Here is a 24,082-nt window from a genome sequence, read left to right as displayed (position 1 = left end):
TAGGGAGAGGATCAGCTGGGCCCAATGTAATGACAAGGCTACTAAAAAAATGGAAGAGGGAGGCAGAAGGTAAGTTTTGAGTGTCAGGATGTGGGCAGGACCGAGCCTGTTGCTGGCTTTAAGGACAGGTTGCCCATGGTGCCCAGAAGCCGCCCACTGCTGCTGCCCTAACCACGGAGAAGGGGAACCACAGAGCTTCCAGAGGGGACTTCAGCCCTGCGGATACCTTGATGTTAACCCATTGAGATCCATGTCATTGGCTCTTTGGTTCAATTCTGACTTACAGAACTGTCAGAGGAGTGGAAAGCCACTAACTCTGTGGGAATCGGTGAGGGCAGGCATAGGAAGCAATACACTGCTTTACAGGTTGGAAGGAAAAGCCGAACGACCGTGCCCAGGAAGAGGTGGGAGTCTGAGAAATTGCACGGATCTCAGCCAAGACCACAAGGACAGCCCAGGGGCATTACCTTTGGAGAGAATGTAGAAGGACTGTCTTGTATGTGGATCGGTGTTGCTCTGTTGAGGATTCAGATTTCTGGTGAAGTCTGACTGGTGTGGGGAAATCTGCTTGTGCAAGTTTCCTGTCCATTGCCCCTTTGTCAGGGAGGGAGACCCCACAAGGCTGCATGGTATACATTTTCCCAGTGGAATGGGCAGCAGTGTCCTCAGATGAAGGGTTGGGGGAGCTCATCCAGACCCGATAGAAAGATGGGAACCAAACAGTAATGGGGTGAAAACGTACGATAGGAATTTTTATTTTTTTATTTTTTAAAGGTTTTATTTATTTATTTATTTGACACATACACAGAGGGGTGGGGGATAGAGACAGAGCGTGACCAGGGGAGTGGCAGGCAGAGGGAGAAGCAGGCTCCCCAGTGAGCAGGGAGCCTGATGCGGGACTCGATCCCAGGACCCTGGGATCATGACCGGAGCTGAAGGCAGACACTTAACCAACTGAGCCACCCAGGAGCCCCCAGTATGAATTTTTAAAATAGGTCTTGTGTTTGCTAGTTTTGCTTTATTATTTATTCAGGACTCAATAAAAATCCCTGGGAGAAGACAGAAATAAGAGACCGAGAGAGCGTGCGCAAAGTGAAGGATAAAACGTCCACAGAAACACAAAGCTTCAAAAAGAGTTCATCATTCCTTGGGTGTAGTCGGCTCAATGAGGGGCTCATTCCCCATGGGCAGGCAGCATGGTTGGCCATTTAAACATCTCCCGGCCTGCAGTTCTGATTCAAGGCAGAATTCCTGGCAGGCGCCATTTGGACGCTCACAGACCTCCTTGAATCTGCCCCTGGCTGCACAGAAAAGAGAGTTATTGTAACTATTTATGTCTCCCTGGATTTTTATTGAATTACCTGGTACGAGTGTCTGGAAACAACCTTGGGCGGCTTGTTGTTGTTATTGTTGTTCTTTAATTTCTTAAAGCAGTGCTTCAAAAAATCTGCTTTCACTCAAAATTTGGATTTGGGGCATCCTTGAAAATCAGGCAATATTGGGTGTTATCTGAGTAACGAAAGCCTCGAAGCAGGGATGACCCCGCTTCCTCAGAAGGTCTGTGGGGCGTACGCTGATGTCAGTCTCTCCCCCTCCTTATCTCCCATCACTGAGGGCAGGGATCAGTTTACGTCGTATCAGTCTTGTGCTGCTGATTTTCCCAAAGCAGAAGACCTTTGCTAGAGAAATCTCTGTGTTTGTGTGTATCTTTCAAAAGTGGAACTAAAATACAGATCTGAAGAGAGAAGATACTTCAGGGAAATTGTTAGTGAGGATATTTTCCCCGGGAGGGGAACTGCATCCCCACGTATCTGGTGAACAGATAGCGTCCCTTGTCCGGCTGAAGCTGGCCCTGGAGGTTGATAGCGGGCTCTGGACGGCGCCGCAGTAACGCTTCTTCGTAAGGGCTGAACGAATAGTTGTTAAAAACATGGAATAGCGTGTGACCTGTGTTCTCGTACTTTGGGGGGGGTGAGCCACTCACACGATGAGGTGCTCAGGTTCAGAAGGGGCACTTTTGAGTCCTCTCCACATGTAACAAAGTGCACCTTTTCCATGACAACTTCTTAAGCTCTTTGCTGACAATAAGAGAGGTACCCACACGGGCACTTCTAGGTGTTTGTCTTCTGAAACACAAAGGCCAATCCCTGAAGAGCTTCAGACCAGTAAAGGGCATTTATATACATTCAGTAAATGCCTATTGAATGAATCAAACTGAAATTCCAAAGCATTCAGTTGATTCAACTCTTCAGTGTTCACAAGGCAGTTAGTTAATGGATGTGAAAATCAACATCAGATTTTTACTGAGAATGCAAACTGGGAAATAATTTTAAGGGTACGTTTTTGTTTTCTGGGTTTTTTTTAAAGATATTAATTAATTTATTATTTAGAGATCATGTGTGAGTGTGCATGTGAGTGGCGGGAGGGGCAGGGGTAGAGGGAGAGAGAAAATTTCTGGCAATCTCTGTGCTGAGCAGGGAGCCCAATGTGGGGCTTGATCCCCTGGCCCTGAGATCATGACCTGAGCTGAAATCAAGAGTCAGACGTTTAACCAACTCAGCCACCCAGGCGCCCAGTTTTCTGTTTTAAATCAATGATCAAACTAAGTGCCAAGCACTACACAGAAACGAGCTGCAATCTGAGTTTTTCTTTCCCTAGGCTATACATCTCTCCTTTTTATCTGTAAATTAACTCAACTGCTATACATAGATAGGCCCCATTTACCGTGGGCTAAAACTGGCCCATTGCCACTAGGATCATAGGAGAGGAGTATATTATAGAGGCTGAACCAGTGACATGAGTTGTCTTACGGGATAGATCAGTCTGGAACACCCTGTTATTCCTGGACTTCTTCCATCTCTGATGGGGTGGTTTCCTGGTCCACCTCACTTTTTGAGGGGGAGTTCTTTGGACACAGGAATCACAGCCTATTCCTCTCTGTCCATACCAGAACCCGGCTGAAGGCTTGGCATACAGCAGGTGTCCAGTCAGTGAGTGAGAAGGCATTAATCAGAGCTGCTGCCTGTCCTGTAACATGCTTGCATGGAAATTGGTTGTTACTGTCGGCGCACGTGTCTTGGAATTAGGTGTGCAATCTTGCTGCAACTCACTACTGAGCGTTGCATTTTTAAATCAAAAAGGAGCTTTGTAAAAGATGACATACTGTCACTCTTGTGAAGAATCCAAGTCCCATTAAGGGCATTTTTTCTTGTTTTGTTTTTTAGTTCTTTGCTGGTGAATCATGTATATTACATGATGTTGTATCGACTCTTTGCTTCTGAGACAGAAGCTAGAGTTACAATGAACTTAAGAGATGATCTGGTTTCATGAGTTTTCTTACAGATGAGGAAATGAGGCCCAGGGAAAGGGAACAACTTGTCCAAGCTCACCTAATGCTTTGGGGAGGGAGGGGAGAGGAACAGAGGTAAAACTTCTGTGGCCTCAGCCCCATTTATTTCCCTCTCTTGCTCCCACTCTGTATTCCCCTCTCTTCTCCTGGCTTCTAAAAGAAAAGAGTCAGTCCCACTGCAAATGACACCTAAGGGCAGCAGGAGAGACCCACCCCCTACACAGATGTGTCCTGTAGTCCCACATCCCAATACAGGTATCAGAAATGTTTTTGCCTCTGCTTTTCTAACCAGCACACTATTTTCCTTTATTTTGGTTCAGTGACAATGAAAACAACAACAAAAAAATGGACTAGTTTTCAAAGTTTGGGAGACTCGTTTAAAAGTTTTAAGACTTGATGAAAAGCATTCATTTCCTGGAGATAGGGACTTTCTTCCATCCAACCCATAGGGTCGGTGAGGATGACCGCTTTGTATGTACTTATCAGAAGGGTCTCTAGCAAAGCCACGTGGACACTTATCTTTTAAGTTGAAGTCACCAGCTTTGTGTGCTCCTGAGTTAATGTCATTGGATATGGCATCGCCTTTCACCCTCTCTAGAGTCAGAGGAAGGAGGCAGCACAATGGACCTCTGTTGGGGGGGGAGGTGAGGACCAAGCCCTGGGTGACAGGGAGCTCATTCCTTCAGCGAGGGGAAAGCACTTGCTTTTCAGGGCCTTGATTCTTCCTCTCTAAAACACAAGAAAGAGACTAGATCATCAAGACCTATCAAATCTTATTGACGACAGTGAATGATTTTATAGTATCTGTACCTATCACAGCTTCGGTGCTCATTGTAACAAGGATAAATTTCTTTTGTTGTGTTTAAAAAAACACTTCTGCATTTGTCTAAAATATACTTATTCTTCCCTTTAAACAAGAGAAAGTGTTTTCAAGTTAATTTATAATATGCTCTGTGAGGCTCTTACATATTAGCTCTTCGCATTGGGATGGGGTGACTTAACCCCACCCCGGGGGCTATAGTTCCAGACTGTTGTTCACCCCAAAACTCTTGTGAATGTGATTTAGTGGATAGACTTCCCCCCCCACACACACAATATTCCTGAAGGAAAGACTCGGATGAAAGCGTTGGACAGACAGCCTCAATCACTCTCAGTACTGAACTGCTACCATGATTTACCTTCCAAAGCCTGCTCTCCTGTCAGATCCCCTAAGCCTCGAAGGCTTAGGGCCTGAAGCATTCAAACCTTGTGTTGCTTTGGGCTTTTGTCTTTCTTTTGGTCATGTCTATTCCTTACTTAGGAAATCTCTCCTTCATCTGTGCCAGGGCTCTCTTTTGGGACTTGGTGACTGTCCCCTGGGGAATACAGCAACCAAGCTTCTTGGGAGTCAGGGACCATCATAGCTTTCTTTGTATGCCTGCTTCCTAGAAAGGGCATCCCCTACTGTGGGTGCCTAACAGATATCTGATCACCCGCACTGGTTTCCCACCCCCAGACGCTCCACACCGGAAACTCTCCCCCCTGCTTCCTCCAGGTTAGCTCTCCTGAAGCCAAGTTGCCACCACCTTACAAGCTGCACCCTCCCCACAAACCTGAAGGACGACCTACCCATTAGCAGTAAGCAATCCTTTAAGACCCAGAGTTAGCTGGAAAAGTTGGGATTCACCAAGAATAGGCATGCTTCCCATTATATTTTCTGGTGGAAATTTTGGGGAGCATCCTTTTGCAAACAGCATGAAGCATAACCATCAACAGCGTGTTCAACTGTAAGAGGACGGTCCACCTCCACACATCAGCCTGTTTTCCTTCCTCATCCGTGAGGTCCCGAATTCTCAGGAACAGAGAGAGGAAGACATTCTGTTTGATGGAGAGCAGGAAGTCGCTTCCCCCTCCCTGGATCTACGTATCTCCAGTTCTAGGAAATGGAATGATCCATTTTGGATGTCTTGTCCCTTCCTTGGGTGAAAATGAGGAGTGCCCCACCCAGTTACGTGTCTGTGCAGGCCACCTTACACCTGTTAGACCCACGTCTGCAGGCTGGATGAGGGCGGACACACTCCACTGCTGTGTCATTTCTGATGCCTGTGTTTAAGTTCTACCTTAGAAGACTAGATGTTGAAAAGGAGGAAGAAAAACCAGGGGTTGGGTTCAGCCTCGAGGGACAAGAGTCAAGCGCAGGAGACCAAGAGTACAAAGGAGCAGAGGGCTGGACACGTCTTAGACTGGAGTAAGCCTTCCAAGGAGACCCCCTTGCCCGTCCCTCTGCCGGGACCCCTCCAGCTCTGGTGTGGCTCTTATGGACGTACCTTAGGGTACTAAGTTTCACTGCATAGGATACTAAGTGGAGGGCTTTGGAAACCAAGATTTACTAGAAGAATGCCCCATTTTCTTTGGTTATCTCGATCTAGAAACTGCGGGTAAACTTGCCTAACTAAATGCACCTTCAGTGATGTAGTGAAGAGGGTTTTGAGCACTTGAAACCCCCCTGACTTCACTCCATCTAACTGAGAGCTGCTAGGGGGAACCGTGAGCCAGTTGGCTGCAGGTCTCAGCCCCTGGGGCCCCCAGATTTCCTCTGAGCCCCCTGCTCGGGGCGCAGGTGGTGGCAAGTTTGCTCCTACTCCTGGCTGCCCGTAAGGTCTCAGGCCCTGGATTCTTAGCAAGGCTTCAGCAAAGTTTCTTTTGTTACCTGGTAGAACTTGGCTCATACAGAAGAGAATGGTAAGGAGGAGGGCAGCAGGCCTCAGGGCTGCAGAGAGGAGAAAGCTTGGCTCCATTTCCAAGAGGCAGAGACACTTCCGTCTGCGGCTCTCTGGGCCGCCGTACAGCGTGTTTGTCTGGCTGATAGGCGCCCTTCCGAACCTCATTAGGCTTATTCCTGGACGGAGGTGTGCTGTGCACACACAGCGGCCTTCGTGAGAAAACGGAGAGTCCTGTTTTGCGGACCCTTGGTTCATGAGTAGGACGTGGGCGCCCCCATTTGACCAGAAAAGCTTGTCAAATGGGAACAAAAGCTACAAATGCTTTGGCAGCAGATCAGAGGGCACAAACCGCGCTGTCTGTCATCAGTGACAATTGGAAACCAGTCCGTTTAGTTAGTGACCAGACGTTTTGTTAGTGAACGGTTCCCAGGCTTTGCTAATGATGAATCGCCACGTTCACTCCTGGCCTGAATGCCCTCTGCGCTCAGCTCCCAGCACACCGCTCACCACACTGTGTGTCGTTTGCCCCTCCCCCACGAAGGTGTGGGCTTCCTCCTTGCTGGGACCAGGCTTTGCTCCTCGAAGCATGAATCACGTGGTCATTTACTTTCAAACCCTCCTCATCAGGTGGAACAAGGCAGGGCAGTGAAATGCCCCTGAATGGGGAGGCACAAGGTCTGGATTTAGGTGCTGAATTTCCTGACCTGCCACTGACCAGAGGTATGGACCGTGGCAGGGAGACTGTCTTCCTTGGACGTCACAGCACCTACGGAGATGTAGGTCTGTTGAGGCCAGACCAGGGGGCTCTTCCTCACTATTGTGCATGAAACTAACAGGAAGAGTGGCTTTCTCATGCTGACACTTAGACCAGTCCCAACATTTTCAGTTTGGTAGGGTGGAGTGGAGCCTACAAGTCTGCTTCAACCAGTTGCCCCAGGAATTTTTCTGAAACTTATTCTGGAATACTCACTGGAAGATAGCAACTTAAATCGTCTCAGATTCTTTCTAGTTCGAGTATCAGAGAATTCTAAGTTCTCTTGTCTTAGTATAAGCCTCGTGTTTGGCCTTTGTGACTGACAACGACGTGTGTGCACGCGTGCAGCGAGGAAGGGTAAAGCACACATCTTAATCTGTGCAAAATGAAATGCCAGTTTTATAACAAAACTCAGGAGCTGGCCTGGGGGGTTTACTGAATTGCCAGGGCAGTCTGTTTGGAGGGAGGCCGTTGCAGTAATGAGACTCAAGACTAAAACGGTGTGAGCGTATTGTGGGGGGGAAACAGTCAAGACAGGAATTCTAACCCCATAGCGACATATGTAAAGTTCCGTGAGGACAGTGCTTCTGCGTGCAGTGGGTCAGCTGTGGCTTTGGGGTCCTGCCTTCCTGGTGGGGAGTCCGGCGCAACCAGCCAATGGCCCGATGACGGAACGCTGCAGAGTGTCCTGTGGCGGTCAGGACCCGAGTCTTTCAACCTCCCCTCAATATTCTTCTCCTTCAGAGGTCAGTGCACCGTCTCTGTGCTCCCCGGGCCCCCCCGGAGAGTCAGCCTTTTCCTCCTGTGGCTCACGTGTGCCACCAGGGCACACAGGGCGCGGCGCAGTCCTGGGGCTCTGATCTTGTCCTTCCCTCAGAAGAGTATGTCCTATAAGCTCCATCTCCTTATTTAATACAGTAATCACTAAAACCGCTGGTATTTCTGTTCTTTTGTTCATTATCATGATGGTTCTATGGTTATTCATCATTAATTTCTATAATTAGCATTCTAACCTTGGGTCACGTTTGCAGTGCTTCTGGAACACTGAGTAGAGGTTCGCTGTTGATAAAGGCTGCATGATCTCCTGCAGATGACTGCAGACACACGCACACAAGCTGCTCCCCTGTGCTCGCTCCACGGCCTGGGCGCCCTTGCATTACCAGAGCCTCTGGAGAAACGTAGCAAAACCCTCGAGGACCCAGTAAGCATGTTTGCTGGCCTGTAAGCCCCAGTGAGGGCCTCCTTGGCACGTCAGAGTCACCACAGAATTCTCTGAGTTAAGTCAGGGGCCCAGGATCCGCTCCTGCAGGCAAGGACCAGTCCCGGAATGACATCCGGGGCGTTCCTGAGACTTCTGTAGGCAGAGAGGGTATCCGGGGGAACGACTCTTGAGCTGCTGAGCCCCTTAAAAAAACTTTACAAGTCTCCTCAAGGTGCCAGCAACCTCTTGTTCTGGCATTGATGACTCAGGAAGACCCATCACAAAATTTTCTTCTGAGTTTCCTCAAGGTCCCGGGTGCTGCCCTACTGTCCTGGAAAGGACGGACAAGCATGTGGTCTCCTTAGAATTTTGTATCGGCTCAGAGCCCAGAAGCTGCCGTTGCCAGCACCCGAGGCACAAGTGTGTCCTAGGTCTGCCTGAACCTCGGGAAACATTCTAAGTACCTTCGGGTGTTATGGAAATCTGGTACTACCTTGGAAGGCATGGAGCTGGGGACCCTTCAGCATGAGCAAGGGCAGTGTTGAGTGGGACAGGGCATCCTTGAACCACTTGTGTGGGCCTGTCGCCCCCTGCTGGTCCAGTAACAACCCTTGCAAACACCTTCCTAGAGCCCCTCTGCTGAGTCGCTCCTGCCTGCTCCCAAACAAGATCCCCAGGGTTCTGTGGGGAAAAGCTGGCAGGAGGGCATCGAGGCAGTGATGGCTGAGGCAGTTCTGGGGCTGAACGTAGGTCTAGCCGGGGCTTCTATGCAGGGGGTGTGATCTGGAATCCTGCCTTCCCCGCATGGAGACCCCCCACCACATCATCCAGGGGGTGAAACTTCTGAAACCCGGTGGCTGTGGGGTGATGAACAGACTCAGGACCAAAGTCCCCTTCTCTCCCTGAGAACACCCCTCTGGAGTTTGTGCAAGAATTCCCAGGTTCACCCTTGTCCTTCTCTTCCTCGGGTCTCTATTCTCTGCTGCTACTTTCTACCTTAATTTTTTGTTTCTTTGTGCAGACCGCCAAACCTGGCATCCAAATATCCTATGAGGCTAGAACTCGGTCCCTGTCCATTTGTACATGGAGTCTGCACTCTAGTCTCCCATTAGCTTAAGTTTATTACTATAATCATTATGTTGATTGTCATTTCGTTATTGTTAGTCATTATTCTTGTGAATATTTTCCTAGTAATAGTATCCATCTCTTTTTTCTTATTATAGATTATTATTTTGTGGTCGACTTACACAACAATGAGGGCTTCCTGCAGGACTTGGAAAACCCTGCAGTTACCCAGGCGAGCAGGCAACATTTCTCTGTCTCCCAGTGCAGTAACAGGATTTCTGGGGCCACTGAAGGCACTGGGAATGTTTCCAGCAGCTCTGGTGACCTTGAGACGTCCTTGTTATGTTATGCCTCCCTGGCTCTGAGCTGAGGGAAGTGGAAAATATTCAGGCTGCTGGGGCAGGCTATCACTTAGGACATTTCTAGAAGCTCAAGCTGCCCCTGTGCCTCCAAACATTTTGGGTCTCACCCCGGTCCTTCACCGGAAGTCCATGCCAGCAAAAGGGGTTGCCGGATCCCTTTGTTGCCTCAGAATATTTTCTAGTGGATCTAACCGGCCAGAGATGTTCTTGTTGTAAATGTTCCCAACATCTCAGGAGAGCAAAGAGTGCCTTTCCAGGTGAGCCCTGGTTCCCTCAGGTCAGCGCCTGCCACCAGAGGGTACTGAAGGGAGATGGAGTCTTTCAGGAGCTCCTCCTGTGAGAGGGCAATAGTGGGTACAGCTGGGTCCTGGGGGCAGCTGTGTGTTTGTGTCCTTTGGGGACCCTCAAGGTCATCTCTGGTAACCAGATGCCCTTCATGAATAGAGAAACTATATTCATTGCTGTGGAATAGAACCACAATTGTAATCGGTAATAACAGTGGTCATAATACAAACTGATGAATATCAACCATAACGATCGTCTTCATGATACTATAATAACTATTGACACTATTGATAATAATACTAAACCTATGGACTTGGGACACAGAGAAGAGATTTCCCTTAGTGAATAATAGGTACAGATATTGGGCCTCACAGGCTAATTTCGAATCCCAGAAGGCGAAGATGAACGTCCAGAAAGAGAAGAAAATCATGTGCAAACACGCAGACTTCTGGGTGAACCTTGGGTTACTAGGCCTACGGGGAACGTTTAACGTACCCCTAGTCCTGGGCCTCCGTGCCAGCCAGCACCCGGCAGCTTTCAGGAGATGAGATAGCCAATGGGGCAGGGCTCCCTCCCAAGAAGGCAGGGCTCCACACCCACACATGGTGCCCAGAAGCACAGACTAGACAAACGGTAAGCCCCCGGCATTGTGTCATCCCAAACCATCTGGCTGCCCTTCTGCTTTCTGCTTTTCCATGGCCCTTCATGACTGATACGTCTGGTACTTGTATCTCCTCCAAGGGCTGCTGGAGGGAGGCAACCTTCGTTCTTCTGTCCCTGCAGGAGTAAAACAGCCAAAACCCGGGCCCCCAGGCTTTCTAGAAGTTTCTGTGTTTGCTTCAACAGGCCAGTCACCCTCTCAGTACCTTTTTGTATTGCTCCAGCCATCTGGGGACACCTGAGGAGACTTTGAAAATTTCCAAAAGCTCAGAAATTCTGGGAGGCTCTCTTTGTGCATCTTTTGCTGTGGGCTCCTAAACAGACTTAGAAAATTCTGCAGAGGCTCTGGTGAGCAGGAAGGTCCTTTCCTGCCATTCCAGTTGCAAAGCAGTGACTCCTGGGCCCTGAGCTGATTTACTAAGAAACCTAAAATCTCAGCTGGGTAACAGAAGCCGTTCATGACCCATTGCAGCCAGCAGGAGGGGGTCTGTGGACCTGAGTTTATTTAGAAAATCTTTAAGTGGCCCAGTTGGCTCAAGGAAGGCTTCTCTGGGGGCTGCAGGTCTGCATATAGAGTGGCTGGCATGTGGAGGATGTGTCTAAGATTTTCCAGAGCCTAAGACAAGACCAGAATGTCCTTTCCAAGTCTCCCCTGCTGGTATGGGCAGGTCCTTGCATCCAGAGGGAACTTGGAATACTTCAGGGGGCCCATCCTTCGAACTAGCATCAGGCAGTGCAGCGGGAGCCTGGAGGTCCTGGGTTATGTATGTCTTCGGGTTCCCTTCGTAGCATCTTCAGTAGACTGGACAGCCTTCACGAACTGAGAAACTTTAGACCACATTGTATAACAACAATCACACGAAAGATCCATAATAAGAACTGTAATAATAAATGGTGAATCACAACAGTAACAGTCACAATGATAATCATGATGACACAGATATCAATCATTTTAATGAAGATAATATTTAAGTAAAGAGTTGGAGATTGAGAATGGATTTCTTTGAGTAAATGACAATGTACTGATATAGGGCCTCATGGTATAGTTTGGAGACAGAGTCCTCAGACTGCACCATGAAATGCTGTCTGTGATGGCAAAGAAGGGTGGTCGCAGGGAAAAGGAAACAAGCCACATGAGGCCATGGGTGAAAGTGGCGCCCGATGCGCCAGCTCTGGAACACATCGCTACAGAGCATTGATCAGGGATCCTGGTCCAGGTCCTGCCAACCACAGGCCACTCAGAAGCTTTCCGTCATTCTGCCACATGGATGGCGGGGCAGGGCTCCCAACCAAGAAGGAGTGACCAGAACCACACCGCCTCCTCCGGGTCTCAGAAGCTCCACCTACATGGGGCATTGAGCCCCCAGCTCTACATCAGATCTCACCTTCTGTCTCCCCTTCTGCCATCTAGTTTTCCTGAGTCCCATTATGTTAGCAGTATCTCTGTACCGTGATTTCACTAAAGCCTATTGGAGGGCATCATCCTTAGTACTTCCCCACTAGCACAGGGCAAAACTTTGGTTCTGGGGCTCCCAGAGAGGACTTAGAGGATTCCACATTTGCTCAGACTGGCAGATAGCCCTCTCCGGGACTTGTAGTCGAGCTCCAGCCTTACACAATCTACTTAGAAGATTTCCAGAGGAAATCTGGAAATTTCCAGATTTCCACGCAGTCCTACAATGCAAATGTGTATAGTGGTGGTTCCTAGAGCTCAAAAATGAACTTAGAAAAAATTGCGGAGTCTCTGGAAAAGGGTGAAGAACTCTGCTGCCAGTCCAGAGAGAAAGGAACAGTTCCATTGCCTGAAAGGGATCCCTACATCGAAGTTCTTGGGATGGAGGAGCACATGGCAGAAACCAGAAACCAAATGAATACGCCTTAGACCAGTGGAAATTCCTCCAGAACAATACTGGCCAAAGCCGAAATCCAACCTCAGGAATTCCCTCTGCCTTCCAATGCTGTCATGATTCAGTAGTCAAAATGCAGACTGGGAAAATCACCTGCTCATTCAGCCGGGGATATCCCTGCTCAGGTGGCAATGCACGTTGGCAAAGTCCCACGTCTGGGAGAGTGCCAGGGGTAGCAAGAGGAATAACAAGAAGGGTAAGAAGTCTCTTGGCATATCCCAGTCAACAAGTGTTGACACACGAGCATACACACACACACACACACACACACACAGTCACTAATGGATGAAGAAATGAGGACAGAAGGTTTGTCTTTGTGCACACTGGTGTCGGTAGGTAGTGGAGACAACATTCCAGGGTGGACTCATATGTAGGAAGTATTTTGTGACGTGGAGTGGTCTAGGCAGGTGGGGGGATTCTCTCTGCATGTGTTCAAGGAACATTAGACTCAGTGTGCCTTTGTGTCTACTGGGCGTTGGGGTGTAGGTCTCCACTGCAGGATTTCCGGAGAGGATTGTGTCTATTCCTGGGTCTAAGGACTTGCCAGGTGCGGTGTTTGGAAAGTCAGCTGATGCTGGGCATGGGATGTTTCTGTTTTTGCAATAGGGGACCCACGTTCAGTGACTTAGAAGAATTGAATGTGGAATGTGTTTGCTTGATACAGGGAGTAGGTAGGGGGTTTTGTTTTCACGTTTTCTACTGGTATTGAGTGTGTCAGTGTAAGTTCAGTCTGGCATTCAGTGGTGTGTGCTTAAGGAGCAATGGGCTGGGCCATCTACACAGGTTTTGGCATGTTTGTTACACATTTTGTGGTTCACCTGGGGGTGTATGGAATAAGTATGTGCATCTGGGACTGCAGGCATATGTGCACATTGCTTGGTCTTGGTCAGATTAGGGATTTTGTATTCGGGGACAAGTTTGTTCTATATGCATTCAGAAATGAGGGGAGTATGTATATATGAAGACAGTATTTGAATTCATAGACTTTTGTGGTTAGAAAGAGTGTAGGTAAATGGTGTATCCAAAAAATTAATAATGGATGTTTTTATGGAGATGTAAATGAGTCAGGAATATTTTTTCCTATGTTCTAAGCTACATAGTATTAATATCTTATAAAGCTGTCCCAATTGCCACTAACAAAAAAAGCTACCTACCACCTTTCATTAAATGAATAGCAAAGATGATTACTGAGGGCTCCCTTCTGACATACACACCCACTATCCCTCCTGGCGCTCGAGCTGTCAGGGGCATCCCAAGGGACCAGGAACATACTGTGCTGGCCGTGATGACCCAGGGAGGGCATCTTTGGCCCTCCAGAACCACGAAACTTTTCCAAATATATTCATGGACGTAGGAACTGCTCTTGTCCTCCTGAAAAGGCTGAAGAGGGTGAACTTGCAGCCAGGAGCTTGCTCAGAATTATCTGCATCAGCTTAGAGCCCAGCACTCTTGAGAGCACCCTAAAACGTAAGGACTCTGACCAGGAGGGGGTGACTCCTCAGGAGGCTGGAATGAGGGAGCTGTCATGAACCTGGAGCTCCGCTGTTCACTGTCCCATCTCAGGAAGACCATTCGGAGGGACTGGCCGGGAACATGGCTAGAGAGTGAATTTTCATTACAAACGCATTCATTGTTTGTGTTCCTCATCGCCCACTTTCTACCTCTGGATTAGTGTGCTTTCTTCACTTCCCACATGGCATGATTAGAGTATTAATATACCCATCCACACATGAACGTATTTTCATCATGAAAAAGAAATGAGACAAATGGTGTCTGAGCATTCCAAAGATCTCAGGACAAAAGGCAAACAAATGTCTCAACACCAGGGGACACCACATTCGCAAACGTCACAATTTATACCCCCTCACATGGTCAAGTCTCCATGTAGGGGAAACAGAATCTCCAAGCTCAGGCTCCTTCATTCTACCCTGCTACACCCAACAGAGAAACTGTTTCATTCCTCAGCAGCTCCCTAGTTTGACTCACAGCACAACTCTGCTCTCAGCTGGAGGTTCCCTCAGATGTCAGGCTATTCAGGGCACTTGATGGTCACATGTACTAGAACCAGAGACGCCCCAAGGAGGGAGGGCATCATCATCCCAGGGATGATGTGGACACAGGTTCTCTTATACCCATGCATTCCACTCTAGAGGGGCCACCTACTTACCAGGCCATAAGAGTGACCCTCTTCAAAGTGCCATCAGTCATGCAGGGCTGTGTCAACTCCTCAAAAGGGAACTCGTTCTTTAGTGAAGGCATTTTTCTAAGGAATGCCTGGAAAATATTTTTTCATTGTAATAATAATATAATGAAAACATAGAAGTAATTACACTTCAATGCACTCTTTCTTTTCACTCTTCAGCTTTCATGGGACCTACTTCTCAGCCAGGGAAATAGAGATTCAGAGATGTGGGCAGACCTTAGTCTACTAAGACACCATCTTATGAGCTTAGCTTTTCATAGGGAACTTCCAAACGATGCATATCCTGCGTGCACCCGTGTATCACTTCAATCAACTTCCAGCCTCTCAAAGCATTCTATGTATAAAACAGAACACAGAAGATTTGATGGAGAAGGTGGGTTAAAGGCTGGATGGCTTACACTGGCAGAACTCTATCACTTGACCTCTATGTAGAGAGGGGGATGAAGACTGAATGCGGGAGAGGTTCGGGTAGCTGGATTCCTTGACCCCAAATCATGTACAGCCCTTCTTAATCTGTGTCCAGTTCCCCACAGATCTGAGACCAGTGAGGTGAGCTCAGGTGAAGTGGCGGCCCGGAGGCACTGTGGGCAGGGCTGCCCTGACTCCTTCCATATGAACCCCACAGTGTTTACTGTTCCCCTGCCCAAGAGAATATTATCCTTCCAGAACTTAAATCCATGAGTCCAGACATTTAATATTTTTAAAAAATGTAAAAGTTGGAGAAATTTGTGTTAGGTTTTGGGAAAACCATAAGAGTTCTTCTTTGGGAATTATCTTGAGAAATTTCTGCAGCAAGAATAGTTGGGATTTAGTTTTGCCAGATGCCCTCTAGTGTGAACTTCAGAATTTTCAAAGGAGATAGAAAAGGAGATTTTTCACTCACACATTTCACAGTATTTATTAAGGGTATAAATGAGGCAACTGAAATCTGAAAATCCAGTTTTACTGTGCTTTTTAATGTTCTTGTAAGAGAACAGACATTTCAATCAAATGTATACGGAAATAATGAAAAACTAATACTTGTCCATACTTGACACAAGACACTTAGAAATAGAAAAAACACAGATTACCATCTGATTTTTCAAAATTAAAAATGCTCTTTCGGGTAACTCCGGAATAACGATAAAGAAAAACTGTGAAATGTAGTAACTCAAGCAACTTGCTGGATGTCATGCACATTTGTCTCAAAGGTATTTAAATTTATTAAATCCTCTCCAGATGTGTGCAATCACACCAGTGTCTCGGCCGTCCATCCTCACTGCCCAATCCTGGGCCCGCGAAGTCCTTCTGCCGTCCCGCGAACAGAGATGACAAATGGAAGGTACCTTCCGCGGTTGTCACGGTGCAGTCAAACGTTTCGCACAGGCGAGTTCGGCGTTCACACTCGTCCCACCGAAAAAGAAACTAACATTTAACAGGTGGAACTGCAGACGTTCCTGCCCCGCACACCGCCTGCATCTCCGCACAGAGGTCCCCGCACAAGGGCCTCCGAGCCCGCAGGACCCACAGGCACGCACACGCAAAGCGTTTTTTATTTAAGCCGTTCTCAAATTGTTGAGAAGGAAATAGTTCCGCATTCCATATTGCTGGCACCAACGCTAAGCTTTTAGAGTACCTGAATTATTAACTTGAAGCAAGGTGGGGCAGCCCGGTCCCACAGTACACCCTACACACCCATCCGGACGCAAAAGTGCGGACCCAAGCTCTGTGGGCGGAAGTACTAGCAGACCGGAAACGCCCTGGGGGCGGGGCGGAGGTGCGCGCACGCCTCGCAGAAATCCCTCCTTCCAGGCCCCGCCCCACCCGAGTCGCCGTTTCCGGCCCACCAGGAAGCAGATTTCCCGGATGGAAGGGCGTCTTCGCTGGAGTGAGTTTCAGCGTTTCCAGTTACAGCTCGCACGTTGATGCCCCCAGCGTTGCGTCCTTCCCACCCGGAGTCCGGGGCGTCGCGAACCTTACAGCCCCCACCTCCGCCAGCCGCGCCCGCGGGGAGCCCCACCCGGTCGCGAGACGCTGTGCTGCTGTTCTGGATCCGCGTCTGTTTCCGGTAGGCTGGCTCCCAGGCCGTCTCCGCCCCAGCTTTTCTGCCTCTCTTCTTTTCACCGTCTCCCCTCCGCACCCCGCGCGTGTCAAGTCCCCGCTCGAGAGGGGGGTTCTCGCCCTTCGCGGCACCGAAGGAGCGGCACCAGGACCCTTCGCCCTCCTGACACCGAATCCTATAGAGCCCATCCTGAGTTCTCCTTCCCCTCCTCGCGTCGTTCCGGGGTCGGCCCGGCTGCTCCTCGGGGCCCCTCCACAGTCACCTCCTCAGGGAGGCCCCGTGCTGGAACGCTTACCTGCCCCTGTCCTCTGACACCCCTTGTTCTGTCCCATCCTCTCCCACTGGCTGTGCCACCACAAAGTGTGTTTTCCCCGGGCAGGCGCATCTTCACTCTGTTCCTGTGAATGTGGAGGTGGGGTTAGGGGGCTAAGGGGAAAGAGGGAGACCAGGGGAGGACCAGGGAAACAGAGCCAAGGACAGAGACGAGAAAAAGCGGGGGTAAAATTAAGGATAGGGAAGTGGGTCCGATGGGCTTAGACCAAATAAGAGTAAGAGAGCGTGACCCGGGCTGGAAGCAGTGTTACGAAAGAAGATAAGGAAAAAAGATGAGCAGAGAGATGGAAAAGTACAGAATGGGGGCGGGGGGCGTCGAGCAACAGTAGCGATGGGGGGCAAAAGAGCAGAAGATCCCAAATTCAGTAGAGTTTTGCTTTTAATTTTCCACTTCTGTTCCCTTTTAAATGTACTGTCAGATTGAGATGATGAGGTCTCAATGGTTTTACAGTCTGTTATATTGAAAATATTCTTAGGTGCTTAGTAAATAATTATACAGTATTTCAATGTGGTCTTGGTAAGGATGTTGGTAATTTTTTATATTAACAATCAAACTTTAGTTTACCAGTTAGTCTAATATTCCACATCTTTCTCCCCTTAGGTGATCTTTTACCCTAGTGGGCTGTGAACTAGTTCCCAGTTAAGTATGTTTATGTGCCCTTTGCCCCGTCTCTGGAAATGATCAAGGATGAGCTGAAAAGTTGTGGAACTTTGTTGAAAGAGAGCCCATCTGTTCATAATTGAATAAATCACTCAGCTGTTTCCGTTGCTGACCTTCTTTCATGTTTTCCAGTGCTACTAATTAGGTCTTCTTAATTTCATATTTTTTAATAGTTTAATAGGATGTTCTGGGAAAGAGGAATTAGATATTCAAGATTGTGAGTAAAACCATGACAGAGAAGCAGCTCTTGAGTATGAGATATATGATCTGGGGTGGGGGGTGAAGGGCAAACCCTGCCACACTATCCCATCCCGGCCATGTCATTCTTGTGAGGACAATGCTGTTCCTCTCTCCTGGCTTCTCCTACTGACCTCTTCACCTGCCTCAATACACATGCAGGGAGTCACAAGATAGCTTGACAGGAAAGGGTCCAGACTTTTAAACCAAGCTTAGAACAAAAATCTCTCTCCACGGAGGAGGGAGGCAGGAGCTCTTTGACTGTGTGAAGGGAGCCTGGAGAGGGAGTAAGAGTGCTGTTTGGGGCTTAGGGATCCAGGAATGGGAGAGAGACTGAGAGGCTCAGCCGCAGGAGAAATGGAAGTGTCTGCTCTGGCCCTGTGCTCAGCAGATACTAGCAGAGACTAGGGTCTGTGTCTTCAAGGGAAGGTCAGTCCAGTGCATATATCCACTGCTGCCACAATGTGTGGGCTTCACTAGGACAGGAGAGTGTTCTGAAGAAATAGGCAGAAAAACCCATCTGTTGATCTTCATGTAGGAGTTTAATGCTCCTGAATCCCCACTGTTTCAGTGAACAGCAGACGACAGTTTGCCACATAGTGAATTCCTTCTTGTGCGTGGTTGCAGAACAGCGAAGTGTTATGTTCACTGGAAGCCGTAAAAGTCATCTCCACACTCAGGAGAGACTTCTCAAGACTGATCTTGCCAGAGAAAGAAACTTTCCATGTGTCCTTTTTAATTTCTTGATTTGACTTTCAAAACTGTTATTTAACTCATTTCTGTCAAACAGTGGTTCCTTGTTTCACTCTTTAATTTCTTTTAACTTTTACTAATTATCTTCTTTGTAAAATTTGAAATGTCAGTTTACTCTTGCTTCCTTTTACTTTCTCTTAGTTTGTAAAGTTGAACAATTGGTTCATTCATTTTCATGCCCTCTTTAATAAGTATAAAGTTTATACATTTTTTCTTCTTTTATTTATTTTATTATTTTTTTAAAGATTTTATTTATTTATTTGACAGAGATAAAGACAGCCAGCGAGAGAGGGAACACAAGCAGGGGGAGTGGGAGAGGAAGAAGCAGGCTCATAGCAGAGGAGCCTGACGTGGGGCTCAATCCCATAACGCCGGGATCACGCCCTGAGACGAAGGCAGACGCTTAACCGCTCTGCCACCCAGGCGCCCCATTTTTTCTTCTTTTAAAAAAGATTGATTGATTTGAGAGAGCACGCGCCCACTCTGGTTACAGAGTGGGGGGCATAGGGAGAGGGAGAGAGAATCTCAAGCAGACTCCACTCTGACTGCAGAGCTTCATGTGGGGCTTGAACTCATGACCCGGAGATCATGACCTGAGCCGAAATCAAGAGTCAGATGCTTAACCGACTGAGCCACCCCGGCAGGTGCCCCTTCCACAGTTTGGCTATTGTGGGTATTGCTGCTATAAATAATGGGGTGCATATCCCCTTCGAATCTATATTTTTGTATCCTTTGGGTAATACGTAGTACTGCAATTGCTGGATGGTTGGGTAGTTCTGTTTTTAACTTTTTGAGGAACCGCCATGCTGTTTTCCACCGTAGCAGTACCAGTTAGCATTCCCACCAACAGTGCAAGAGGCTTCCCCTTTTGCCACATCCTCAACAATGCCTGTCGTTTCTTGTCTTGTTAATTTTAGCCATTCTGACAGGTATGAGGTGGTATCTCATTGTGGTTTTGATTTGTATTTTCCTGATGATGAATGATGTTGAGCATCTTTTCATGTGTCTGTTGGCCATCTGGATGTCTTCTTTGGAAACGTGTCTATTCATGTCGTCTTCCCATTTCTTAACTCAGTTGTTTGTTTTTTGGTTGTTAAGTTTGATAAGGTCTTTGTAGATTTTGGATACTAACCCTTTATCTGATATGTTCTTTCCCAGTCATAGGCCACCTTTTAGTTTTGTTGATTGTTTTCTCACTCTGCAGAAGCTTTTTATCCTGATGAAATCCCAATAGTTTATTTTCGCCTTTGTTTCCCTTGCCTTTGGAGACGTGTCTAGCAAGAAGTTGCTGTGGCCAAGGTCGAGGAGGTTTCTGCCTGTTATTCTCTAGGATTTTGATGGATTCCTATCTCACCGTTAGGTCTTTCATCCATTTTGAGTTTATCTTTGTGTATGGTGTAAGAAAATGGTCCAGTTTCATTCTTCTACGTGTGGCTGTCCAATTTTTTCAACACTGTTTGTTAAAGAGACTGTCTTTTTCCCATTGGATATTCTTTCCAGCTTTGTCGAAGATTAATTGACCATAAGGTTGAGGATCCACCTCTGGGTTCTCTATTCTGTTCCATTGATGTATGTGTCTGTTTTTGTGCAGTACCATACTGTCGTGATGATTACAGCTTTGTAATAGAGCTTGAAGTCAGGCATTGTGATGCCACGAGCTCTGGTTTTCTTTTTCAACATTCCTCTAGCTATTCGGAGTCTTTTCTGGTTCCATACAAATTTTAGGATTATTTGTTCCAGGTCTGTGAGAAATGTTGATGGTATTTTGATAGGGATGGCACTGAATGTGTAGATTGCTCTGAGTAGTGTAGGCATTTTAACAATATTTGTTCTTCCAATCCATGAGCCTGGAATGTTTTTCCATTTCTTTGTGTCTTCCTCAATTTCTTTCATAAGTGTTCTGTAGTTTTTAGAGTACAGATCCTTTGCCTCTTTGGTTAGGTTTATTCCTAGTTATCTTATGGTTTTTGGTGCTCTTGTAAATGGAACTGATTCCTTAATTTCTCTTTCTTCTGTCTCATTGTTGGTGCATAGAAATGCAGCTGATTCCTGTGCATTGATTTTATAGCCTGCCATGTTGCTGAATTCCTGTATGAGTTCTAGCATTTTTGGGGTGGAGTCTTTTGGTTTTTCTACATAAAGTATCGTGTCATCTGCGAAGAATGAGAGTTTGACTTCTTCTTTGGCAATTTGAATGCCTTTTATTTCTTTTTGTTGTCTGATTGCTGAGGCTAGGACTTCTAATACAATGTTGAATAACAGTGGGGAGAGTGGTGTTCTTGACCTTGGGGGAAAAGCTCCCAGTTTTTCTCCCATTGAGAATGATATTCACTGTGGGCTTTTCATGTATGGCTTTTATGATACTGAGGAGGAGGTATGTTCCCTCTATCTCTACACTGTGGAGAGTTCTAATCAAGGAAGGATGCTATACTTTGTCAAATGCCTTTTCTGCATCTATTGAGAGGATCATATGGCTCTTATCCTTTTTTATTATTATTAATGTAGATCACCATTGATTAATTTGTGAATGTTGAACCACCCTTGCAGCACAGGAATAATTCCCACTTGGTCGTGGTGAATAATCATTTTAATGTACTGTCGGATCCTACTGGTTAATATCTTGGTGAGATTTTTGGCATACATGTTCATCAGAGATATTGGTCTGTAATTCTCCTTTTTGGTGGGGTCTTTGTCTGGTTTTGGGATCAAGGTTTTGCTGGCCTTATAGAATGAGTTTGGAAGTTTTCCTTCCATTTCTATATTTTGAAACAGCTTCAGAAGAATAGGTATTAGTACTTCTTTAAATGTTTGTTAGAATTCCCCTGGAAGACCTCCGGCCTGACTCTTTTTGGGAGATTTTTGCTTACTGCTTCAATTTCCTTGCTGCTTATGGGTCTGTTCAGTTTTTCTGTTTCTTCCTGCTTCAGTTCTTGGTAGTTTATATGTTTCTAGGAATGCATCCATTTCTTCCAGATTGCCTAATTTGTTGGCATATAGTTGCTCATAATATGTTCTTGTAATTGTTTGTATTTCTTTGGTGTTGGTCGTGATCTCTCCTCTTCCATGATTTTATTAATTTGGGTCCTTTCTCTTTTATTTTGATAAGTCTAGCTACGGGTTTGTTGATCTTATTAATTCTTTCAGAGAACCAGCTCCTAGTTTTGTTAATCTGTTCTACTGTTCTTTTGATTTCTATTTCACTGATTTCTGGTGTAATCTTTATTAATTCTCATCTACAGTATGGTTTAGGCTTTATTTGCTGTTCTTTCTCCAGTTCCTTTAGGTGTAAGGTTAGCTTGTGTATTTGAGACTTTTTTTCTTTCTTGTGAAAGGTTTGTATTGCTATTACTTCCCTTTGAACAGTTGTGTTTTCATTGTTTCCATGAATATTTTAAATTCTTCTTTAATTTCCTGGTTGACCCATTCATTCTTTAGCAGGATGTTCTTTAACCTCCAAGTAATATTCCAAATTTCCTCTTGCGATTGAGTTCAACTTTCAAAGCATTGTAGTCTGAAAATATGTAGGGAATAATCCTGATCTTTTGGTACCAGTTGAGACCTGATTTGTGACCCAGTATGTGATCTATTCTGGAGAATGTTCCATGTGCACTCAAGAAGAATGTGTATTTTGTTGCTTTAGGGTGGAATGCTCTGTATATCTATGAAGTCCATCTGGTCCAGTGTGTCATTCAAAGCACTTGGTTCCTTGTTGATCTTCTGCATAGATGATCTATCCGTTGCTGTAAGTGGGGTGTTAAAGTCCCCTACAATTATCGTCAGTGTGTTTCTTTAATTTTATTATTAGTTGGTTTATATAACTGGCTGCTCTGAACTTAGGAACATAAATGTTTATAATCATTAGATGTTTTTGTTGGCTAGACCCTTTAAGTATGATATAGTGTCCCTCTTCATCCCTTACTACAGTCTTTGGTTTAAAATCTAATCTGTCTGATACAAGGACTGCTACCCCAGCTTTCTTTTGATGTCCATTAACATGATAAAGTGTTCTCCACTCCCTCACTTTCAATCTGCAGGTGTCATTGGGTCTAAAATGAGTCTCTTGGAGGCAGCATATAGATGAGTCTTTTTATTTATTAAACCATTCTGATAGCCTATGTCTTTTGATTGACACATTTAGTCCACTTACATTCAGCGTGGTTATTGAGAAATATGAATTTCAAGCCATTGTGTGACCTGTAGAGTTGGTGTTTCTGTTGATGTTCTGTGGTCCTTTCTAGTCTTTGTTGCTTTTGGTCTTTTTTTCCTGCACTCAGAGAGTCCTCCTTAAAATTTCTTGCAGGGCTGAGTTAGTGGTCACAGACTTCTTCAATTTTTGTCTGTCTGGAAATCTCTTTATCTCTCCTATTCTGAATGACAGCCTTGCTAGATAAAGAATTCTTCCGGAAACAAACTGAGGGCTTCAGAGGGGAGGAGCGTGGGGGAATGGGATAGGCTGGTGATGGGTATTAAGGAGGGCATGTATTGCATGGTGCACTGGGTGTTATACGCAAGTAATGAGTCATGGAACTTTACATCAAAAACCAGGGATGTACTCTATGGTGACTAACATAATATAATAAATATTATTTAAAAAAAAAAGAATTCTTCGCTGCATATTTTCCCCATTCAGTATGTTGAATATATCCTTCCACCCCTTTCTGGCCTGCCAGTTCTCTGGACAGAGCTGTGAACCTGATCTGTCTTCCCTTGTAGGTTAAGGACCTTTTGCCTCTTGCTGATTTCAGGCTTCTTTCCTTGCCTGTGTATTCTGTGAATTTAACTATGATATTCTTTGGCAGTGGCTGGCCTTTGAAGTTAATGGGAGTTCTCTATGCTTCTTGGATTTTGATGTCTGTGTCCTTCCCCAGATAGGGAAGTTTCAGCTATAATCTGTTCAAATAAGCCTTCTGCCCCTTTATCTCTCTGTCTTCTGGGACTCCTATAATACAAATGTTATTACGTTTTAATAAGTCACTGAGTTCCCTAAGTCTACCTTCATGGTCCATTACCTTTCTTTTCCTCTTCTTTTCAGCTTCCTTATTTTCCATAATTCTATCTTCTGTATTACTGATTGCTCCTCTGGTTCATCCAGCCTCGTTTTTATGGCCTGCATTTGTGTTTGCATCTCTGTCAGAGCATTTTTAATTTCGGCCTGACTAGATTTTAGTTCTTTTGCCTCTGCAGTAAGGGATTCTCTGTTGTCTTCTGTGCTTCCTTCAAGCCCAGCTAGTATCCTTACAATCATTGTTTTAAATTCTAGTTCAGACATCTTACTTATACCTGTGTTGATTAAATCCCTGGCTGTGAGTTTTACCTCGTGTTCTTCCTTTTGGGGTCATGGTCATTTTATCCAGGAAAAAAAAAGGAAGAAAGAGAAAAAAGAAGAAAAAAAAAACACAAAGGAAAAAACAAAAAGAAAAAACAGGAAAACAAAAATAAAAAGCAAGGGAAAAAAACTAGAATCCTGGCTGTGTTTTGTTCTGCTTGTTAAAAGAATCTAGAATCCTGATTAAAACCCTTCAGAGTGTAGGAATAGAGGGTACATTTCTCAATCTCATAAAAGCCATCT

General features: G+C 46.1%; 2 protein-coding genes across 3 annotated transcripts in view; one reads left to right on the top strand and one right to left on the bottom strand.

Moving 5' to 3' along the window:
* Nucleotides 1-1,140: 1,140 nt before the first annotated feature.
* DEFB108B (defensin beta 108B) lies at nucleotides 1,141-6,216 on the bottom strand. Its single transcript, XM_019793748.1, has 2 exons — nucleotides 6,039-6,216; nucleotides 1,141-1,301 (listed from the first exon to the last, which is right to left on the bottom strand). The coding sequence occupies exons 1-2, from the start codon at nucleotides 6,214-6,216 to the stop codon at nucleotides 1,141-1,143; spliced, it is 339 nt and encodes a 112-aa protein (XP_019649307.1).
* A 10,093-nt stretch (nucleotides 6,217-16,309) lies between these two features.
* LOC100483651 (zinc finger protein 705A) overlaps nucleotides 16,310-24,082 on the top strand; it is a 29,027-nt gene continuing 21,254 nt past the window's right edge. For both annotated transcript variants that reach the window (XM_034647543.1, XM_034647542.1), the window contains exon 1: nucleotides 16,310-16,535. The gene's annotated coding sequence lies outside the window, so the exon portion shown is untranslated. The remainder of the gene's footprint in view (nucleotides 16,536-24,082) is intronic.

Source organism: Ailuropoda melanoleuca, chromosome 18 (genome assembly GCF_002007445.2).
Source record: "Ailuropoda melanoleuca isolate Jingjing chromosome 18, ASM200744v2, whole genome shotgun sequence".
NCBI lineage: Eukaryota > Metazoa > Chordata > Mammalia > Carnivora > Ursidae > Ailuropoda > Ailuropoda melanoleuca.
This window is presented reverse-complemented; position numbering and strand designations above follow the sequence as displayed.

Bases quoted from the DNA above. Each gene is read 5' to 3' on its own strand.
- DEFB108B (XM_019793748.1), bottom strand. From the start codon at position 6,216: ATGAGGTTCGGAAGGGCGCCTATCAGCCAGACAAACACGCTGTACGGC. The intron at 1,302-6,038 runs GTAACAAAAGAA...TTTTCTGTGCAG, and splicing joins TATGAGCCAAGTTCTACCAG to CCAGGGGCAGATTCAAGGAG.